This window comes from Manacus candei, unplaced genomic scaffold (genome assembly GCF_025592945.1).
Source record: "Manacus candei isolate 608988 ecotype Guabito, Panama unplaced genomic scaffold, ASM2559294v1 h1tg000046l, whole genome shotgun sequence".
Taxonomy (NCBI): Eukaryota; Metazoa; Chordata; class Aves; order Passeriformes; family Pipridae; genus Manacus; species Manacus candei.
Genome location: NW_026138094.1, coordinates 2,489,940 through 2,513,446, shown reverse-complemented (window position 1 = coordinate 2,513,446; position 23,507 = coordinate 2,489,940). Strand labels below are relative to the sequence as shown.

Here is a 23,507-nt window from a genome sequence, read left to right as displayed (position 1 = left end):
AATAAAACCATTCATAAAGCTGATGGTGATTTATTTGCACAAAGTCCTATGTAAGTGGTAGTCCATCGTTCCCACTATCAAGCAGTGAACTGAACTGTTCAGTGAGACCTATAAGACATAACAAACTTACAAGCAGGTACAAATCACTCACAGAAACGTTAGGAAAAATGTACCTTATGGTTTCACAATAGGTTCTTGTAATTTTTTTAATTACTTTTCCTCACCACTCTCCTGCTACAGCAGCAACCCCTGTAATATCCAACTGCACCCAGCAAGGCAAGCTGCCTCCTCACTTTCTGAACTGATTTTCACCAGTAAGGCTTTGCAGCACATGCTGCAGCTTCTCTTTGAGAATCAAAAGTATGGAATGCTACCCTGTAAAGTTTATTCTCAAGTATGGGTCTTGTAAGCACAAGGAAAACATACACTGAGTCAGTTAGAAAACAAGTACAGCCCACAATGTACACAAAACTCAGTAAGTGCACTCGTTCACAAGCTCTTTAAAATGATGGAAATTCTATTTGATTTGGGGTTAGAAATCATGTTTACAGAATGAGACAACAGGAAGGACTCACAGCAATTTTAACATACTCAAAGACAGCACACATACTGCCACTGAACATGAAATACAAAAAAATCCACCCAAACTAGCTAAATTTTTAGCAGAGAAAGATCATTTCTCTTCACTGCATTTATACAAGAGAAGCAATCAAGGAGAGCAATATGCAATAACAACCTTGTGCTTCTCACTGGCTTACAGCACAGAGAAAATTATAATACATAAAGCCAAATCACAATCAGAAATTTTCCTCATCCAGCTTCCTACTCTTTGACATTTCTTTTCTCAATGCAGTCTCATTATGACGTACTTTGAAAATGATTTACACGTATATCATCATCAGAATTGTTCAAGTGACTTCTAATGATCTAACACAAGTCTCCTCATCCAATTCCAAATGAGATTTCAAACTCAAACCTTCTAGAGTTTGTGCAATGGACCAACCGGACATATTTTTAAACAAAGTTGTGGTTTAAATTGATTTTTGAGCAAGATTGAAGTCGTACATAAAGTTAGCTTGCAAGACAGTTTGTTTAGCTTCAATAACCTAAATATCATCTTAAACTGACTTTCTGCCAACACCTACTTGGAAGGATTCAAACTTGGAATCCACAACTTTATTGCAGTATTTTTGAGGTTCAGCATGAAGTTACTTAAAAATCAAATAAAACTGATTTGTATTATACCTGGAGACTGATCATACACAAACAGGCAGGTGGAGTGTAGAACTCTGATGCAGCAGTTCTGAAGATGTAGGAGCATTTCATGGTACTGGGCATTTACAACTAAAGCTAGATTTCTAGGGCTATACTTGCCAAATTTAAGTACTATCTTCTGTGCACTTCCATCAGCTGCTGTGTAAAATGGGACATACTGGGTGCCACCACCTCTGCTAACGAGCTCTCTGAAGACATGTGACCAATGCATGTGGGAGAAGCTTTTATTTCACACAAGTGCCACCTTCACAAGATTCAGTGGCTTGAACCTTTATTATCTTTTATTTTTCAGACCACAGGGAAGAACAATCCGTATAGATCATTTTAAAAATGGATTTTTCAAAAGAAACATGTACCCACTGGGTACAAAATGTACTGCTTACACATTTAACCCTGACTGCTCAGGACTTAAAATGGCAGAATAAAGAAGACTCACTTCGGTTTGCCAGAAATCTCTCTCACCATAATTGCACATGAATCACTTCAGGACAGCACAATTCACAGTGTCATACACAAGAAAAAGTCTCATTTGATGCTTACAAATGGCTTATGGGTTTTGACATTTAATAAAAAAAAATATTTCATGTGTAGCACAAAATGGAAGTACTCACTGATATCATCTTCATGATAAATGACAGAGTGGAACGGGAGGTTTCTGTCCTTTATGTATCTCTCTGCTGGCTCAATATAAAAGGTCCCACTGTGAGTTTGGATGAATCCTTCAAATTTTCCATCAATAACAGACCCATGAGTAAAACTTCCCTGCTCACCTGTTAAGGGACAAAGTGCATTAGTTTTTATTATACTTTTAAAAGCTTTCAGTCCTGTGCAAACTTCAAGCATCACACGACCCAGGGTGTTCAGCAGAGTGCTAACACATGATACATGCACAATTATCCTCATCCTGTACCAGTTCCCAACTGCTAAAAACCTGCATGAATTCCAGGGTAATAAGATTCTGGATAACAGCAGAAAGACATTCTGGCAGAAAGTTTGTGTCTGATTTTTTAAGACTGAGATTATTCAGCAGTAAGACACACAGTTACAGCAAAACCATAGTCACTAAGCTCAACACCTTCCTGATCAGGTGCATAAATGACATGTTTAAAAAGCATATAATGAAGAATTCAATTACATATTTTAAAACTGTTACATATACAGCATGTAATCCTGCAGCCAAATCCTGTCCTTATACATCCCTTCATACAATTATAAATTAAAAAAAAAAAATCATAGAATCAGAGCCCACACTGAACTTTGAAAGCTTTCAAAGAAAGATGTACCTATATTCAAGACATCCATTTTTCTCTGCAAGCATAAGCCTCTTAAAACTGTAGCTAGGTTTAAATGTGGCACAGAGTGAATCTGTATTTGAAACAGTCATAATCTGGAAAAGTGCAACTGTCAAAGTTTAATCACTGACAGCTACAACATGCAGCATCTCAACAAGCCTTTTCCATACAAAGGATGAAAAATTACTCTACTCAAAGACTGTTTAAATATTCCTCCATTAAAGAAAGTTCAGAATCACAATATCAAATTATCAGAACTTTACTCACCATTAACCAGTACTAATTCCTAATTAACAATTACCAAGAACTATATAAAGCTTATACACCGTACTAAAATTTGGAAAAATATCTTGAAGATATGCCAAACAACTCTTGGGAGAACACCAAAAAGTAAAAGTAGGCTTTGCAGAACATTGATTTTTGTGAGTGATCTATAAGTGATCACAGATTTGCTTCAAACTATGTTCTATTAGAATGCACATTAATATAATGAATTAAGCCACATATCTTTGGAAATTTCAGAGTACTTGGAAAGAAATCTCTTGATCTGAATGGAAATCAAGAATCAAGTGCAAAACAGGTTATTTACTGAACTCTAACTTTATTACAAGTACCAAGTTAGGCTGAATAAGATAATAAAGAGGATTAAAAGAAAATGTAGAGTAAGCCCAGGGAGTAGGTTCACATGGATCCTTTAATCTGATCCATTAAAAATAAGGAAAGCACCCAAAAGTTTTCCTGAAATAATTTCACAAAATAAGAAAAAAAGGCAACAAAAGTCCCCCCACACCCTAAAAGTCCTGTGACCTACTCAGAATGCCTGGATTGGTCTCCTAGATGCATATGAAGCCCTAAGTGTGTATACAACTTTTCACAGTTTAAAACTATCACTTCAAAACTGCAGGACATCACTAAGAAAGATCTTCAGCAAAACCAAACAGACAGAAGACCAGAGTAAGTCTTAATCTATCTCTTCATCTGCTTTTAATTCCTTAATTCTTTCTTTTTAACCAATTTTATCTTTGGTATTTACTGAAATCAGGTATATTACCCTTAATGATGGCAGCTCTATATTCCTTCTATTCCTTTAAACTAATAATGTACCTGATTTTTTTTTCTTTAATGCATACAGCTTTTTCCTCTTTTTTTTAGATGCATCAGACATCTATGAAGAGTATGTTCCTAAGCAGAGTTAAACTTCAAGTTTCATGGATATAAAAATCATTAGATAAAATACTCACTTGTTACATGTGAACTCTTACATGAGGATAAAAGCAGATGGAGTTCAAATGCACTAGATGCATTAATAAAGTTTAGCAATAACCTAATCATACAGACACTCATTTCCTGCATGTATTATTAAAAAAACTTCTGTTTAAAATTACTGCACTTTCATCCATTTTAAAGTGTTGTACCACTTACCATAAATGTGTCCAGTGTAAATATGGGAGGTATCGTAATCAATCACTTGGTTCGATATTTCTACTTTAAAGTCATCACTGAAAAGAGATGTATCTCTCTTCATTCGAAGGTTGAATTGTCTAAAGTGAATAAAACAAGATGGTAAATTGGCTTTGAGCTTCAATTACAAAAGCACTAAACAAAGCACTTCTAACCAACACTTCTGTGCAAACAATTTGCAGACTCTGTAAAATCTATCTGTAGAAAATGTTTATACTGCACAAGATTTAGACTGGAAGGATTTTCTTAAGCAAGATTATTTAGATGCTTTTGATACAGGCAGCTAAATTTACAAGATTTAAGCCAGAAAACTGGGTTAAACACATACATCTAAAATGCTGACATGGACTATATGCCTGTTCCAATTCCTTCAGAAGACACACATGTAGCTTAAGGAAAAAAGCAACTATTTTACTTCAGCACTTTGAAGCAGAAGAGATGAGAACAAGTATCACTTATTTTACTTCCACTGCTGCCATTTAAGTAATGTAAATGAACTGTAGGTGAGCTAATTAGTGTTTCAACTGAAACTCAAAAAAATAAGATGGGCAACAGCATCTAATAAAAAATACCCAAAATGGTAGAGTTGCATGCACAACAGCTCTACTCATTGAATGATCTTGTTCAAATCACAGCACTACATTCTTTGATGCAAATCCTACTGCTGATCTTTATATGAAACATAATACATTTTGTTTGTATGAAAACAGAAGTTTCATTCATTGAGGTCAGGCAACATAACTGAAGTGTTTTAAAATGCCTGACATTATATGAGTTCATACCTTGACAACTGTTAGCTTGCTTCAGAATTTCATTTGGTATTCTCTTGAATTTTGTATAAACACATTGTGCAAATACAGATCAGTGAAGTTGTTGAAGCTTCAGCCCATTCCAATTTTAGTGTTGATTTTCTTCCTATATTTTTCTCTTTCTGCACAATCACAAAACTGAAGGAGTATTACAGCTGTGTCACCAATTTGTGACACAAAAAGTAACTCTGATAAGTTGACTACATCTGTGTCAGTCTTCTTCTAAAAAACACCAGCAGTAGAGCTGACCTTCACACTGAAAGCTAGTATCCATCTGTGCTAACAGCAAAATAGCCCAGACAAACAAGCACCACAGTGTAAAGTTGATTAAATCTAATTACTTTTTAGCAATTAGCTGAAGCATACACAAAATATAGGTTCAGTCTTCACTTGTATGCTAAATATGACACCGCAGTTATAAGTATTTTGAAACAACTGTACATTACAATGCAAACTTCAAGATCAAAAAAAAAAGCCATGACTACACTCAGATTCTGGGAGGGGCTGTAGTGACTCATGTTGACTGTTCTGTAACACAAACAGCATTTCACAATCAAACCATATTTATTATTGCTGCTGCAGTGCCAATAAAGCTTCAAAGCAAGTACTCTCCTCTGGCAATGTGTGTTAGAGGTATCTACTACAAGGTTATGAAATCCTGAGATGTGGCTGGTGGATGGGGAAGGTTAAACCTCAGCAATTCCCTGGCACTTGGGCTTTGTGCCAAGCCAAGCAGTGCTCCTATCACAGTTTCAGTATAGATGTATTTTCCTGTTACAAAGGAAGAAACAGTTCACTACAGATGCACCTGATACTGCAGTCACTGAGACACAAGAAATAAGAATTCCTCTTCTTTAAGTTGCCTTCTGACTACCTCTGCCACAACAGCCTTTGGTAACATAGAGAGAGGTTCATGAGGAAGAGGAGATAACATGAAGAAGCAACCTAGAGAAACATCCTAGGACAGAATGCTACAAGATTGCACAGCACATAGTTCCAGAGTGGGGTGGTGTGGGGTGTGGAGACTTGAGCCACCACTTTAGGTGGCTCTCATGGGGCAGAAGTTAAAAATGAACAGGTAGGAAGAATTAAGACCAGCACTGATACGAAATCTGAAGAACTTCATTCAAGTACTTCCAAAAGTTGTACTCACTTTGGATGTAATACACTGCTCAGGTCAGGGTGTTACACAGATTTGAACTCCATTTTAGTTTGATGTTTCCCTGTGATTGAGTTCTCCAGAGTTACTCCAGGATGGATCAGACTCTAACTGCATCTGAACTCAGGTTAAATGGCAAGAGGTCTCAGACCCTCTAGAATCTCTCCTCCCATCTATACTATTTGATGGAAGACTTCTTACCCTAAGAAGTCTGTAATTCTGTCTCTGTGATGAACTGAAATATCTACTAATCCCAGCAAGAGCACCTTTTATGGCTAAAACTACTTTTTTTCTCATGAAAGAAAGGAAGTATTCTGAAAAAAACCCTCAGTCTATATAGCACTTTTCTTTCAGAAGTGCAAAAAACATTTCCTCAAAATTAGATTTTTCTGGTTGTATTCATGTTAGTTTTAAATAAAACAGAGGAGCAGTTGTTTCTAACACTCAACTGCATCAGCAATTTTCTATGGCTTTGAAGTGCACTGTGTAAGAGAATGCAGGACTTCTCATGTACTTACTCCTGCCTGTGCCAGCAGGGTGGGGGAAAAAACCAGGACTCAGACTCAAAGCTAGGGATAGACCAAGTTTAGCTTAATGTAACACCAAGTACAGAGATGAGCGAGCTCTAGGTCTCAACTGAGAAGCCATCCAGTGTATCCTCAATTTCCAAGTCATCTCTGTCCTCATCCTGACAGATGAGCAGGACATTCAGCACATGGTGCTGCTGGGCTGCCACCAGTGACTCATCTAACCATGCTTTGGGGTCAGTCCTGAGCTTTGCCTACGTGGCCAACACTGCAGGACCTGCTCTGGGGGAGCAAGGAAAGCTCAGTGGAGCCTACTGAAGTTGGGAATGGTTCTTTGTTCTCTGTGGGATACCCTTCCATCAAAATTACCCTGTCACTTCAAAATGTTAGAAGTTTTGTGTATCAAATCAAAAGTTTCACTAGTTTAAAGATTAGGAAGTCTCCGTTTTTTTCTCCTTTAATATTCACCCTCTTCATACTTTCCACATTGGTACATAAACACTACAAATTCTAACCCATGTTGCTAATTATCTACTTATTAATAAAATTGGTTCTATTTTCAGGATTAGAGAACTACTTAGAGAACTGTTTCAAATACAAAACAACTCAGCTGTGCTTCACACTAACAATTCTCTATTTGATTTCTTAACTTAGTCAAACTATTAGATAACCTGATCATCTTACAGCTATTTTTAGACAGGTCTTTTCTCAGTCATTCAAACATACTTGATAGGAACAAGATTATCTGTCTGGACTGTTCACCTTCTTAATAATGAAAAATTGACAAATACTCCTTTAGTTCTCCCCCACCAAAAGAGGGAGTGGGAAACAGAGACAACTTGGGGCTGCAGGGGGGGAAGAGAGTGGGAGGTGGAGGAGGAAAAAAGCATCTATTCATCTCTACTTCAAATAATTAACAACTTTAACAAATGACCAAACTTTAAACATAAATTCCACTTTTGTGACTACATAGAGACATCTTAATGTACTACTGAGAAGTGCCAATGAAATAAATTGCACTGAAAAGATGCCACTTTATAGGTGGGGAGACTCCAAACTCTAATAATTGATTCAAATAAATGGATAGTTGGCAGGAACCCCTAAAAAAAATCCAGTTAAAACACCCTAATTTCTCAGTAAGAAACTTCCAAAGACTCTACAAAATCCATTTCAGCATCTCACCCAATACAGAGGTCTTCCTAACATTCACTCTAAACTTGTTCAAAGTTAGTATTTCTTCCTCTTTTTCGTAAGGAACACAAGCTAGTCCCAATCCTTTTCAAAGTGATGCAAAAGAGAGTGCACCTCAATTTTCTTTCCTGGCTTAAATCCAGTAACTTCATGAATTCTTCCAAGGACAGGAGACTCCAGAGAAGTTAGACAAATTTGTCTATATCATTCCTGAATATGCTTTCTAAAGTAGCCACAGTGGAAGAAATAAGAAGCTTCAAATAAGCCTTTTAGTAATTACTATTTCTACAGCACGCACTGAGTTCTCAGTGTAAACTAAGCAATTCCCTGGCCTGGCTACACACCAGGCAGGAGATTAACTAATTTCAGAAAAATAATGCCTCTTTTATTTACACACTTTCTCCCTTGCAGACCACATTTCCCAGCAGCAGTGATTCTATACAACAGAATTAAATCAATTCAGAGGAAGTTTTGACCTTGCTTATTTGTTACTGCTTTTATCTTACAGATATCTGAAACCTGATACAGTAACAAGCCATTACTTAGTTACTACATGGTTGCTCATTTGGTTGAGGATAGAATTTTGTTAAAACTGTTATATATATATATATATATATATATATAGTTATATAATCTGCTTTGATAATAAACTACATCTTATTCATTAATGACAGTACCCTGAAGACTATCAAGAGGTAGATTTTTATTTCTCTCTAGCTTACCTCAGGGAGACTATTTCAGATTTAAAAAGTATGTAACATACCAACTCAAGTCATAATTAAAGAAAAAATTTAGTTGAGAGCACCACACTGAGCTAAACCCCTCGTGCTTTCCTGTGGGCTTGAGTTACAGCAATCCTATGCTCTAATCAGAGAAAGCATTTTAAAAGAAAAAAAGAGAAAAGGCCGTTTACATATTGACAGCACTTGGTAAAACACACATTAAGGCTTAACGTGCCTAATCTACTATTCCATTTCACCACAATAGAATGTCGAACTGGTAACAAGTCTGCAGACCTTCCCAAAACTGGCAGAAAAAGCCACTACCAGTGGTGCACAAAAGGGCACTTGGTGTTTGCCTTTTCTGTCTTTTCTCAGTCAAATTGCTGCAACCAGTGTCAGGCTGAGAGGCAGAATCACTCAGTGACCAGAGGAGGTTGTGGAATAAAGAAAAAGGATAAAAAGTAAAAAAAGGAAAGAAGGAGATGGAGGAGTTACTCCACAGCTGGAAGAAGTGGCTGGGAAAAGGAAACAGAAGGTGATGGTTTGGCAGCAGTATGGTATGGGACTTGAGTACAAGGAGAGTCCATTTAGGTTCACACTCTTTTCTTCTCAGTAGGAATCAGAAATATCCTTGCAGCTGTGCTTCCATGAGCCTCCTCACAGGTCAGGATCTAGAAGATACTGTTCTGCTTGAGGTGCAAGTCTTTTATCCTTACTTTTTTATGTAAGAACTCAAAAGACTCTCTTCTCTGAAAAATGGGAGGGGGTCTACAAATGGAAGGGGATAATAACTTGAGCTGTTCTTTCTAACTGCTTCCACATCAGGCATCCCACAATCTAAACTCAGTTCCCACAAGACTCTCAGACTCATTCCAGCTCTGAACTATATTAAGTAGAAAGCAGCTTAACAACCTAATAATGGGTTTATACTACCCACAAGCCTACAGAATCATCACACATGGATATTTTTTTACACTGTTTTAACCTACTATTAAACCCACACAGCATACTCCATCACTTAACTGATAATTCCCATGGTCCTGCTACCTACACTAAGTAAAGAAAACCTATCTCTGAAACAGCACATGATAGGGTCTCCAGGTGTATCATTCTTTCTTTTACCTACCTAGATGCACATAGAATCATCCTCTAATAAGTCTTTATCTAAAACCCAATCTCTGCAGCACTTTAACACTCAGCAATCCCAGCTGGAACACTGGCAGCTTATGTTTTTTTACCACTGACACCTCTAGGATGACACTTGTGGTTATTCAGAGATTTCTTTCCTGCCTTTCAGAAGTCAGACTTGTTAAGCTTGGTATTCCAGAACACTACAACTGAAGTTACAGCCTTCATCCCAAGCCATTTGCCACTCATTATTCTTGATATACACAGTTGCAAACACATCAGCTAGCTGAGATAACACAAACCACCCAAGGAGGATCACAAGTAGCAACACCTTGGCTAATTTACACTCTGAGAAAGTCAGTCAAGTATCTCTCTGTCCTGCAGAGAATGTTGTACAGATTTTAAAGGCAGAATAGTCTTTACTCAAGGTTAAGGGTTTTTTCCCCTTTCGGTAAAACTTCTTTGGGAAGTTCAGTGCAGATTCTATCACTCCGTTTCCTGTTTATTGAAGAGAATCTTTGCATTTGTATTTACATAAAGTTGACCATTTACATGCAGTGCCGTGTTCTAACAAAAACAAGAAATCCAAAAAAGAAAACGGGTAAAGATGTACTAGAATAAAATCACAAGCGAAGTTACCACATGAATTTAAACTACAAAAGTAGTTTAGAAAGAAGCTTTCTTAGTGAAACAAGAGAAGACAGAGAAGAGAAACTTGCTAGCTGATAATACACCGCACTTCATTTTAAGAATATGGCTTTTTGAGAGTAAGGCTACGTCTACTAAAGTTTGCTGGCCAAGGAGTAAAGCTGTAAACCATTAATACCAATTTTAGCAGTACAGCTGGAAACCCTGCACCTCAGCTGGGTTGTCTCACCAGTCCAACACCACCATACCAGGTGTTTCCTACACACCCCCAAGTAAAACACCAAATGCCTTTTCTCCTGAGGGCTACACATAATCCAGCTGACTGTATTTAAACTCATAAAATGCAAAACATCTCACCTACAGATCCAGCCTCTAAAATTTTTTAGTTTCATTTCATTTAAAAAACGTGTAGAGAACTCAGATCCCTGTTTCCCAGTTCTCTGCAAGATAAAACTACTTTACCTACAAGCACCAGCATAGGGTGGGTTTAGTTTTGGTGAGATTTTGTTTGGGTTTGGTTTTTTTTTTGACAAAACAAGTGTAGAAAGTGAGACCTAATTCACAGGTCTCTTGCCTGGCAAGTTATTTGTCAAGGTATATAACTTAAAAAGTACAATAGATAGGTAACAATTGAATAATTGTCACAGAGCAGTTAATAACTCTGAAAACACTATAGCAAGAACTAAAGAGATCTATTTTTCTCTTTTTAAATTCAGGACAGCCTAAAATGAATTGCAGTAAGTGAACCCTGCAAAAAATCCACTAGGTAAAATTCATGAAAATAAATCTAAGTTCACAAAAGCCAACCAGTCAGTCTTATTTGATGACCACTAAACCAACCTATTTAAGGAGTTAGTCTGTTTAGGAGTGTGTTAAAGTGCACACGGAACTGGAAAAGACACAACACATACTTTCAGATTAGTCCAGTAATATTGAATTTGCTTTAGGTTCAGACAGGTTCATGGAACATAGAAGAAGACAGAGCCAGTTCAGGAATTGAGCACTATAATGTTTGCACAATTTAAAAAGCACTTTAATTAAATGCCATAAGAAGAGCAACTAGTGTTTAATAAAACCTTAAACTTGACAATATAAAGTCCTCTTCAACCCAAGAGTAACCAGCTCAGTTACTTCAGTCCATCTCAGCATGGCATGATGCTCAGAATGTCACCTTTAAAATCCAACTTATCAAATACTATTTCTGTGCAGGTATCTTCCTTTGCTTTCATAACCTACTCAAATACAGCCAACAACTATCTTATTCAAACACAAACATTTAACAGCTCTGAATTATGAAGGCAATAAGAAGCATTACAGATTACTACAGAACCGAGAATAAACAAAACCCCTCAGACTCAATTAAAAACTCAGAAATTTAGTGGTCCGCAGTTTTCCTACTATATATGGATCATGTGTAGACCATATATTCCAGCAAACATGTCTGAACTTAACAATGTACAGTGCTTTTTAAAAAAATAAAATTTTAGGTAAAATAGGATGGAAAAATGCAGCTAAACTGCAAGATATCTGAAAGAAGTTCTCAGTATATCTTTAATTTAGTAATAAGCAGTGTTATCATGTGTTCAAGTACCACTTGAAAAGTCAACTGTGTACTGAAGTTGTGTGGGCAACTTTCCCAAGCAAGAGTCATCAACTAATCCACAAGGAGCATAAGTGGGTGTGGATGGACAATTAACAGGGCAAATCAGGCAAAAAATTAGAAAGCATACGCTATTAGGAAAGCATTAAATAAAAAGTTGACTGAAAATAGAGTTAAACACTACATAGATATACTTTTTTTCCCTGTTTCCAAATGCATCAGGGTCTCAGAAATTCACTGTTACGCCATTAGGTAAAAAAATGTAGTTAGAACATCAGATGTCATCCAAGTTTTTCAAGCTCTGTCCTCAGAATGAAATCACTCTGAAGTATTTGGCATTTTTCTGACTTACTACAGTTCAGAAGAATACAGTTTAAGACATTTACAATTAATATATTGCAAATGTTTATTCTAGCTTCTCTGCCTGGGAAGGGTCATCTCCAGTAAGTGACCAAGTCCAAGCACACATTTTGTGACTAAGTCATAAATGAGAATAAAATACAAAGTCAGTTTTAGTCATGTCTCAACTTCCTTTTCAAAACACTGACATTACCCTGACACGCAGAAGAAAGTTACTCCGTATTAAATTGCTTCACTGTATCTCAAGCTGGTGCCAAAAGCATTGCTCTTCTATGAATCAATATATGTATTTTTGGGGGGGAGTTGTCTGTGCTGTGTTTTGCTTTTGGGGTAGTTGTTTTTTGGGTTTTTTGTGGGGTGTGTGGGGTGGGTTCAAAAACTACTTTATATTAACCGAGTTCCTGGTATTAACACTGTGCATTCATTAACTTTGTGTGAGCCTCTCCTGGACTCAAAGGGCATCTTAAATTAACTCACACTAAAACACTCAATATAAACTGGCAGGTGGAAGAGCTATGACACATAACCAGGATGGTTTTAAATTTTCATATTCCTTTCAACCTGAAGCATTTTAGAAATGAGCACATTTTACACCACTGGTGAAACAGTAATGCCAACTAATCTAAACTACATGGTTTATTATTCAAAAGAACTGTAAGTATCTACAGCTTAGTTTCAGCAATCTTAACTGTCCTATTAAGGACATTGGTGTTTTAGCATTGAATAGTGTGGCTGGTTCAGTCTAGTTCATTACATCTGCATAACAAGTTGTATTTTATATCACCAAACAACAATTCTGAAAAATTTCTGTATATTGTGTGACACCTGACTTTCAGATGAAGGTTAAATAAAGCAGTGTTTCTTAGTGATGACAAATTAGACATCCATTTGTAGAATTACCAGGTCTAGTGTGAAAAAAGGTAGCTTTGGGTTTAATTCCATCATTTCGGAATCTATTTCATTATTAAACTATAATGATTAAATGGTCACTTTAACTTGGTATAAATATATAATATTTTAAATTGTGATCTATTTCTTCATTTTTCAACAAAAGGGCACTATGAGACACAGTTCTTAAATCTAAACAGTCTACTGAAAAGGACAGATGCTACTTATACAATCCTAAAATACTCATAGCTGCCAGCCTTTTTCTGGACAATGAAACTAAGTTTGATAGATGCTAATCTGGATATGCCAGCACTGCCACTTGAAAGGCTGGTGTTGCATCCTCCCTCTCACCTCTGCTGCTTAGTTCTGCCCTCTTTTTTCTTACAGCACGTTTGCCTATATGCTGAATGGAAGGATGAATTCATCTGGCTGAAAAATAAGCAGTCAAATCACTTTCCCATCTTGACTGGCCCCATGACCAGCCGGTGCATCCTCTGGCACACACGGAAAGAGTAAGTTTTGAGGGTTCCAACTGGCCCCAGAGACACAGTGTAAGAACTGCTGCAGCCCAGCCAGCTCCATGTGCTGCTGGCAGGAAATATTGGGACAGCTTCTCCATTGCCTTCCTGGTTACAAAAGGCAGCTATTTCATCAGAACCCAAATCAAAACACAAGACTATAATTTCAGTGCCCGTAAGTAGCAGCTGCTTAGTATCTTTATTAAGTTAAGGGGATGAAAGCTGGACAGCTGGGTGCCAGTAAACCAGCTTAAAGTTTTGGTATAAGGCCATTCAAAAAAATCAGGTGTAAGTTTTCAGAATCTCTAACCTCATGTTGACAGAGTGCCTTCAAGTTTCATTACCTGTATTTAAATAAAACAGCACAGAGTCCATAGCCTGTATCTAAATGGTTAAAATATTTTGCAAAAGCCTTATTTCCTACCTTCACACAAAGTAATTAGAGTACTTGATAGCAAGGTTTTAATTTTGCCACAAGTGATGACATAAATCAGTTATTCACAATAAACTAGCTGCAACTGCAGAAAGCCAATCTTATTTATACACTGCTACACACCTTCTAAGCTAACAAACAGGCTCTATGAAGTAAAACACAATTCACTTGATCCTTCCTAATTCATATTTAAAGCAAAACGAAAATATTTTGTAAGAAGACAGTCAAACTGATTAACAGGAACTTCTGGACTATATTTACAGCCTGCCCTACCCTCTCTTTGGCAGAAAACATTAGATGTGTCGCAGGAAACTACCAAAATCCTAAATTATGGAGCAGCCTGACCTTACAATCAGTTTCCAATCAGCCTCCTCAGTTAATGATGGATTTGTGCCTCAGAGCACAGGGATTTAGAATCAATTCCACGTAAATATCAACGCTTCATGAGTAATAGTGGCTGTTACCAAAATATAAACCTGATTGTCTAAGGTCTGGTGTCACTGAGATCTGTGAAGGAAGAGAGGAAATTTTTTAGACCTCGTTATTATGGGTGCAGCATCATTTTTATGCAATAAGGATTTTCACCCCACCTTAACACCACTGATAGAACACAGTGGTTAAACTAAGAGCTCTGTTTTACAGAAGATTATCATGGGATCTTTACCAATGACAAGATGAACCCTCTCAAGTGGACTGAAATGGGGACTGCTCCCAGAAAGAACGGCCTCATCCTCCCTGTATCACCCCTTCAAGTCATACTGATTTTTTTTCCAAATAATTTTCAGCTGGATTAGTTCCCAGTCCCTGTTCCTTGCATGGCTTTAAGACCAGCAGTGCTAGGACAAGGCTGATGCTGGGAATGCAGTCAGGCCTGTTCCTCTCTGCAGTAGTGCACACTTTGGTAAGCCTGAATTAACCACCAGCCTGCAGCTTAAAAGTGGCAGCATTAGACTGAAACTTCACTGTCTTGCAGCCTTGCTGGAGATCTAAAAGTGGAGAGGTTTACACTGTGAGGAGCCTCTGAAGCATTTCCACTTTGCAGTCTTGTTTATTAGAACAATTTAATAGGGTAGACTAGAGACTGCCTGTGAAGTTACAGCAGAGACGACAGCAATATGACTCTTCTTTATACAATAAAATTCTCTGGACTAAAAATCACACACAAAAACATGGTATTAAGGACAGGGCTTCAAATTTATGATTTGGGTTGCAGTCTTACAGCAGCTAGAAATACCACCCTAATGCTAACCTTCTGGGAGGAGGTACTGAAATTCAGTCATTACATCATAAACCTCCAGTAACAACACTTCATTCCCTGAAGAAATTACTAGCTGGCACAGAAGCAAAACACTTAATCATAAAAACAATATTCCAAGCACATTCAGGAGACCTGGTTTTACATTTGCTCTGTCAAACTGCCTATGTTTCTACATATGGCTAACAACTATTTATGAAGTTCTAAATACTTAAATTGTAACCAAAATAACTAGAAAACCAAGGGCATTGCACAGTCCTAAATTATATTAAGACAGTGGTGCTGCAAAGGAGGGAGTCAATGAAACAAAGATACAGACAAAAATACTTTAACATTCTTCCTGTTTCTTTTGTTTCAGTTATACAAAAAGCAGGCAATTCTAAATTACAAAGGGATCTTCCTAAGTGAAACCTACAAAATATACACAGTTGGTCACACTGAATATCTAACTTTTGTACTGGATCTTATATGTTTAATTGAAGGCAAAGAAAGTCTTCTAACACCAATTGTCTTTCCCCATGTCAAATAATCACTAAATTCCACAACAGTACAAAAAAAATCAGATAACACCAGCACACACAGAACAGGGGTTTTGGCCTATTTTGTAGTTTCAAATGCAATTTGAACTTCTACTTTTTCTCAATTAAATCTCCTCAGGCTGTTTGGCATAATTTTTGGGAAAAAAAAATTAAAAAAATAAAAATATCAAAGCTGTATTATAAACTCAGAATTAACTACCATTCTGTTCCCAGTATGATTCCATTGTTTAGGCTTCAAAGTGCTTTAACAGTTACCACCAGAAGTCCAAATGAGTGATTACAAACAATTTCATACTTATACTGGACATTAGAGCAAATACTCCATAGAAACTGTAAACTGCAATTCAGTGTATTCTAGCTAATGTTGCTTTGATGACTCTATTTCACCCTTTACATTTCACTATAATTAAAACATATATGAATAAAATATTTAAAACAAACACCTTCTGAAATCTCACTAACCTTCCATGAGCGTGAAAATCCAGGCGCAAGAACTGCTCTTCGTGGGTTACTGCTCTTTTGGCACGCTGGTGTTTTTGGTGTAACAAATCCACATCATAGGACAAGCCTTCATAATGTCTAATGTACTTATTTAGAGGATTTCCATACTGGCCTGAAAGAGAGACACAAGTAAGGTTTAGCATATGTGAAAAATTACTAAGGTTATAACCACACTACTGTGGCAAAACAGTGGGTGATGAGGACCCAAGTTCCATGTTATATCCATTTTAGCTTTTTTTTACAGTCATGACACCACAATATCTGCTCAGAATGTTTATATTCTCCATTTGAAATATCCAGGAAAATTAAGAGCAAGCCGTGCCACGTAGCAATACATTTTCTATCACATGGAATGTTCTGCCACACAGAAAAGTCTTATTAAAATGTATCTCCAGAGATGTAGATTCACTTCAGTCTCTTTTGGACATTTCCTTCTAGGATAATATTTATCACTCACATTAAGAGTTCATAATAGGAAACTCCTATACTGATGGAGGAAGAGACATGCAGAACAGACCAGAGGCACTGACTAACCCCCAAAAACCCAAAATACAACTTGTGGAGAAAGCCACAAGAACTCTGAATTCTCCAAGAAAAAAAAAGGCTATATCATAATCAGTTTAATCTCAGACCTACCTATATGTGAGAATTCTCAGAGACTACACGTAATATTTTTCTTCATATATTTAAAAAACAACTAAGTAAATTAATACTTCCAAATGCAATGCTTGCATTTAGCAGCAATGTGCACAAGATGATACTGCTATATCTTTTTAAAATTCAAGTAATGCTATACTGCAGATAAATCACACTCAAATTTCCCCACAGTACTGTAGGCTTCTGCAAATGTTGACTCTTCATTGTTAACTGCAAATACAGTCCACTAACAAAACTTCATCCTAATTTTCTCTCACTCTTAGTCTCAAAATACGAGTCCATTCTCATCCAGCTTTCATGAAAAGAAAGTGTGTCTTAGGTGTCTTAAACATCTAAAATGTGTTATTCAAGCAAGTTATATGAATTCTAATCCAAATAAGACACAGGACCACTGCAAAGTCTCAGTAACTGGAAGGAATTTTGAGGATGCAAGATGTTGTCCCTGTCCGATGTTTCTCTAATTACTTCCAACATAATTCCACAAAATGAAGCATAAACACCTCCTGTAGCCCAAGAACTTCTATAAACCAAACCAGATAAGCCTGAGACCATGCACAAGATATGTGAGCCTGACTACAGATATATGCTTTCCAATTCCAGATGTATGTCCCAAAAGTGTCAACATTAAAGCAAACAAGCTTCAAAATTAACTGATATAAGCTAAGACTTAAATTTTTAACTGTTAAATGAACCTAAATCTAGAATACAACATTAATAACTTGTTTGAAAAACTTGATCAAATCTAAGGAGTTAGTATGCTGCAGAACATGTAAACTTCTGTGCTCCAGAATTAACTTTAACTTTCCTGTGTTAGGAAGTTTTTAATAATGCACTCCTTTAATTTGCTACAGACTATTTTTCTTCTCAGTATTGCAAGATACACTTTAAACAACTTTAGGCACCTAAAAAAAAGTTTTGAAGTGTGACAACTTACTGAAAACCCAGTAACACTTGGGACCTGATCCAAGTCTCATGACCATGTGGAAAGATGAGAGACTGCATTTAACTGAGTCACAAAGAATAGTTTTTAAGTGCTAACTACTGTGACAGGACAGTAAAAGACTATTGACATTAGAAAGTCTTATAACTGTTCTCTCTGTCAAGCAAAAGCAGAGAGGGTTTTAAGCAAAACCCTTCTTTTCTTAACAAAAAATGTATACACTTTCTCTGATCACACAGGGAAAAAATGCTACTTCTTTTCCCTTTCTCCAAAACTTAAAGAACTCCTCATGTTTTAAGTACTCTCCTAGCAAACACTTAACACAAACACTCTTGCTGCTCTCTTCTTGCTTAACCAGAGCAGGCTCTTAACACCTACAGCATCACGGTTTTTCCAAAAGCCAGACAGGGTTGGAATCAAGGCTTCAACTTACTTTCACTTCCAGAAGTAGCTATAACATTAATGTTGCTACAGTGTTCAAAGTCTGCAACTGATACATAATCTCCTTTTAATAAAGCCAGCTACTTATCAAAAAGGATTATCTTCCTCACAAAGGAAGCTTAATAAGTAGCTCAACCTTGGTAACACAGGAGTCTACAGACTCCTGTGGTAAAAGTTTATTACACTGCAAAGAAGACTTCACTGAGCTGCACGAGGCAAGGTACAACTCTTGCTCCACTTCCTGTGATTAGAAGATTCTGTATGAAAAAGGAAGAAGTCTATCCCAGGAAGAAACACCAAACCATGAACATCTAAATGTACTTTAAGGGAACAGCTCTACAAATTCCATGTGTCATGTTGTCATCAACCAACCAAAGACAGCATGATGCCTTTCCAGGCAATCTGGTGGAATAAGCCAACATTACCCTTCACCTAAACACTAAGCCAGCAGACAGAAACCTTTTAGGATACAGACACTGAGAGTGACAACTGGATGGCTTTTGAACCTGACAGTATAGTCTCTTCTAAAGAGTTGCTAAACTAGATGTGGCATTTCCTATGACAAATTCCCTTCAGGAATGAAGCTTTATTCTCATGGGCTTAGAACTGAACACGAGGAACGACTTTAAACAGAATCAGGCAGAGCATTTAGGCAAACATCTCAATGTGACAGTCCCTGTGAAAGATTTTTGTGTATGAGGATATACAACTCCTCAGTATCCCTAGAGAACTGTGAAGAAAGTTATCTACAGTTGTTGTTCTGAACAAACACAAATCCCACTGGACAGGCACAGAGTCTGAGGCACATATTCTCACCTTCTGACTGAACTTATGCAAAGGGTAAAATCTATCATCCATGTCATTTTAGCTATAAGCTTCCTGGCACACCCTGAGCATCTACATGCAACAGTTGTTTTGAAATGTTACTGTGATGGAGGGGAGTTCCTGATAACCAGAAGACAAATGTCATCCCCATCTTCAAGGGGGAGGGCCTGGAGATCTACAGGTCAGAATAATCTCAGTATCTGGGAAGATTATGGAGGAAATCCTCATAGAAGCCAACTCCATGCCCTAAAAGATGACTAGTAATAAACAGTACTGAAAGCTTACCAATGTAAACATAAACATCTATTAATTTTATATATATATATATGTATGTGTGTAAAAGATTACAACGTTTAACTTCTCATATAAGGATAAATGAAGCATGCACTGTTCTAAAAGGTGAAGTTTACACTAAATCACTCAGATTTAGACTCGTATGACAAATGCAAGTAGTTCAAACACAACTCAAGTTTGTTAGTGGGGGAAAAAAAAGCACAGAATATGGCTTGATAGAGTATCAGAAATTGTTCAGCACCCAACTCACCAGACAAGTCTTTTAACTGCAAGCATCATCACTGATTTGCAGATTTGAAATGCCAGCATATGATAAATATCTTGTAGAGAATTATTATTATAATTTTAATTAAGATAATCAAAGCAAGATTTACATCAAGTTGTTTTCAATGTAGAGGTTACGTATCTTAAAAAATACTTCCTTTACATGGGACGTTAAAGAGTGCACAATGCATTCAGATTTAGCACACCTGTGCTTAAGTGTACAGCAAGCCAGAAATCCAACCATAAACCTCCTGACTTGAACTTCATTGAAGAATTTCTCCAGACTGTAGTTTCATAACTGCAGCAGAAGGGCAAGGCCCTGCTGCCCTTTCACATCTACGCCGTTTCTATTCTTCCTTGCATTGGCACTAAAACTGATTCAGTTGAAAAATGTTCTCTCTCTTCTGGTCAAGGTAATTTTTGGTGAAAGAAAAACATGTAACCAAGAAGTCAAGCCAGGGTCATTTCCCTTCACTGAAAGCTCACACTTAGGGCATGGTTTGACAGTACAGCACCAGCAGTGTAAGCAGATGTCTGCTGCTTTGTTTTACCTTCTTCCTCTCCACCCTGTTCAAGTCCCAGCTCTTCTTCCCTACCAGGTTGGGTCTGCACAACAAACAGCAGAAGTTTCACATCTGGTGGAAAACGATAATTTCTTGTCTTTGAATTGGCTCCTCATGCCTGGAGGAGAGGTGGAAAGCATGGCCAGGGCAGGACCACCAGACAGCAGTAACTCAGTACAGTGGCTCTGCCACACTGCACAACTGAACCTTTGGATCTTTTAAAAGTATAAACAAACTGCAGCCTGAGGCTTTTGGGCAACAGTACTTCGAAGTTATTATCTAAACACCTGATTTTATTTACTTTTAATTACCATAGGCATTTCTGAAACAACCATCTGACAGCTGTCTTTACTAGACACTGTCTCCCCCAGACATACAGAATTCATAATGTTTTTATTTTAAACCCCAAATAAATGCTGGAGGCTGAGTGCTGCCATGTTAATGAAGCCTCGTGTTCTTCTCAATTTATAGTAAGGATGCAAACTAAATCACTCAGATGCTGATAGCTCATAAATGCCTTCCCACAACTCCCCCATGTGTCCAGAATAAAACAGAATTTCTCTCATCCTCACTGGGAAATACATAGTTCAGTATCCAGCAGCACCAGACACTAAGACACAACTCAGAAGTCCTAGCAACACAGAAGAGTGTGTGGTACCAGTGAAAACAAGCTATTTATCATAAATTTGCAATGACGGGGTTTTTTTAGCTCTCAGTAGTTCCCTTTTGTGTTTTCTATTTCCCTTTCCCTTTTTTTAATGACCCTCGGGTAGAAGGAGAGGTTTTATTAGTTATTTCCGTTCTTTTAAGAACATAATTATATATGGATAATTAAGTAATGGTTAATACACCTGCATGCATCTCCATCACATGCAACAAAGCATGCTACTGAAAGTTGCCAATAATGTTGCCCAAATTAAGTACCACTTTATACACATCAAAATTATTAAAAGATCCCTTAAGCCAAGCAATTTGAAGGGTATTGGGGGAAACACTGATATTCAACTTTTACAAAACAATTCTTAAAATTCAAGGTACATATATCTTATCTCGAGTAGACACCACATACTAGAAGCTAAATTCTACCTTTCCCCTATTACTAACAAAACCAAAGCAAAGTAAATAGTGTGGCTTTTCCTTCTTATATTGTTCAACTGCATTCAAATGGACTTACTGGACCACTGGTTTTATGAAGGTGATTTTTATGCAGCGGAAACAAAGAAAAAGACTTCTAAGAGAGCCCTAAAAGTGATCTAATGCCAAAACAGGGTCAATCATGTTTCTGGGCCCATTAGGCCAAGTTTCTGTCAGCTTCTCTGTTTTAACCATACATACATAACATTCAAAAAGCTACAAAGCAGCCTAAAACAGACACTGCAGCACATTTCATTTGTGATTGCTTTTGATTACATTCCCCTCACATAATTTTAAGAACAATATAAACTACAACAGAAAATACTGTTTTCAAACAAAACCAAGAGATTTCACTAACCTTTCTCCCCAAATAAACTATCCAAGTTACGCCGCACCTTATTTTAATTGTTGATTTTGTGATTCATACCTAACTGTGAGCTGAAGTTACAGCTGGTTCTGTTAATCTACATCTTTATAGCTAAAGACTATTACAATAAAGTATGCACTGTGCCTGCATGGTATACAGGCACAAAGCCTTGTGTAATTCTGAAAGAGTTCAAACTCAGGTATCCTGTAAAAATATTCCAATCTTAGACTCGACACACTAAAAAGCAATTTTTTAAAAAGCGTAGACTAATGAAATTTTCAAAATTAGCACTATTTAATACCTACATGGCTTAAAATTAGACAACTTTACAGACAAGTATAACTTAGCTTCAAGATGCACCACACCCAAACAAAACAGGTAAATTGTTGGGTTTTTTTCAATTCTTTCCAGTTTGTACTGCTCTCACAGTAATTTTGTAACCATGAACTTGCCCTTTCTAAACAGATATTAATGCCTGCCTAGAAGAAAGGCATGCAAATGAAGAACTTTATTTTCCAGCAAGTAAAAACATTTACAGTATTAAGAAACTCTAGAAATGTGAACACAGATAAAATAGACCACTCTAATCTTAAAAAGCCATTTTAATTTAATATAGAATTATGTTAAATCTTTCATAATTATGTTTAGACTTTTACCAAAAAAGTTCCCTAGGATATTTTGGAGATGTGCATTGGCTATTATGTCTAGATTTCTACCCAGCATTATTAATCTTTCTTTAAAGATTTACCTGCATTACTAACACCAGAAGGCATGTACTTTTGTTATCTGCTAGTGAGGTGTGCTCCTAACACCCAGAAATGTCGAAGGTGCCCATTCTTCCCTCAGAGAAAAAAAACTAACAGGAATTTCTAAAGTAAAATACCCCCCATGAACTTTCTTCTGTATATCCAGAAGACTGTACTTTACATGTTTACTACGATTTTAAGGCATAACTGCCTGCCTAGAATTGAACAGTAGAAACAACCCTCACAACTGGTTAATGAATCATTTCAAATCAATTCTGTGCCAGCACCGTTTAGTTCAGAAAACAAAGAGGCCTTGAAAGTATGCCAATAATTAAGACTGAAATATTTCAATAGTTTACAAGAATTTATGAAGGAAAACTCAGCCTTTTGTGTAACCACCCCTAATACAAATAACGGGATGGCTTCTGACCATGTACATCACCTTGCTTTTTATCCCACAGCTTAGCCACAAGCACAACTTACTGGAGTTTTCTTATACTTTAATGCTACTTTTTGAGAACTTGTAAAAGACCGGGATGCGGGGTTAGTTTCTTTGTTAAGTGTACTCTCGATGTGCACAGATGCAGAGCCCAGATAAACCGGAGAGGTGCCAAACGAAACAGAGGAAGTCGATCTTTACCAGCTGTTCCACCCATACTTCTCTAGAAACACCCTCGCGAGTCCACCCTTTCCAATGTCTGTTCTTTGTACAAAACCGAAACTATTTCCCTGCCATGACTTGACCAATTAAACATTACCAGGCGCGGTGGAGAAACCACCCTCCCGGCTCCCGAAAGCAGGAAAACAACTCACAACGGGATAACGGGATAACGAGACAGTTACACGTCCCCCACAGACACAGCCGTGCTTCCCTCCGGCCTGGGAGAGGGGGGACGCTCGCCGAAGGCATGACCACACTTAAGGAAATAAAAGACGAGCCGGGGTTTTTCCCCAAGCCGAACTTTCCTCC

The 23,507-nt window shown here is 37.2% G+C and overlaps 1 protein-coding gene across 1 annotated transcript in view; it reads right to left on the bottom strand.

Annotated features, from left to right (window-relative positions):
- ADAM10 (ADAM metallopeptidase domain 10) overlaps positions 1 to 23,507 on the bottom strand; it is a 44,335-nt gene that overhangs the window by 20,039 nt on the left and 789 nt on the right. The window contains exons 2-4 of the mRNA XM_051797107.1: positions 16,268 to 16,418; positions 3,990 to 4,108; positions 1,887 to 2,045 (exon numbers count right to left, since the gene is read on the bottom strand). Coding sequence (XP_051653067.1) covers positions 1,887 to 2,045; positions 3,990 to 4,108; positions 16,268 to 16,418 — 429 coding nt within the window. The remainder of the gene's footprint in view (positions 1 to 1,886; positions 2,046 to 3,989; positions 4,109 to 16,267; positions 16,419 to 23,507) is intronic.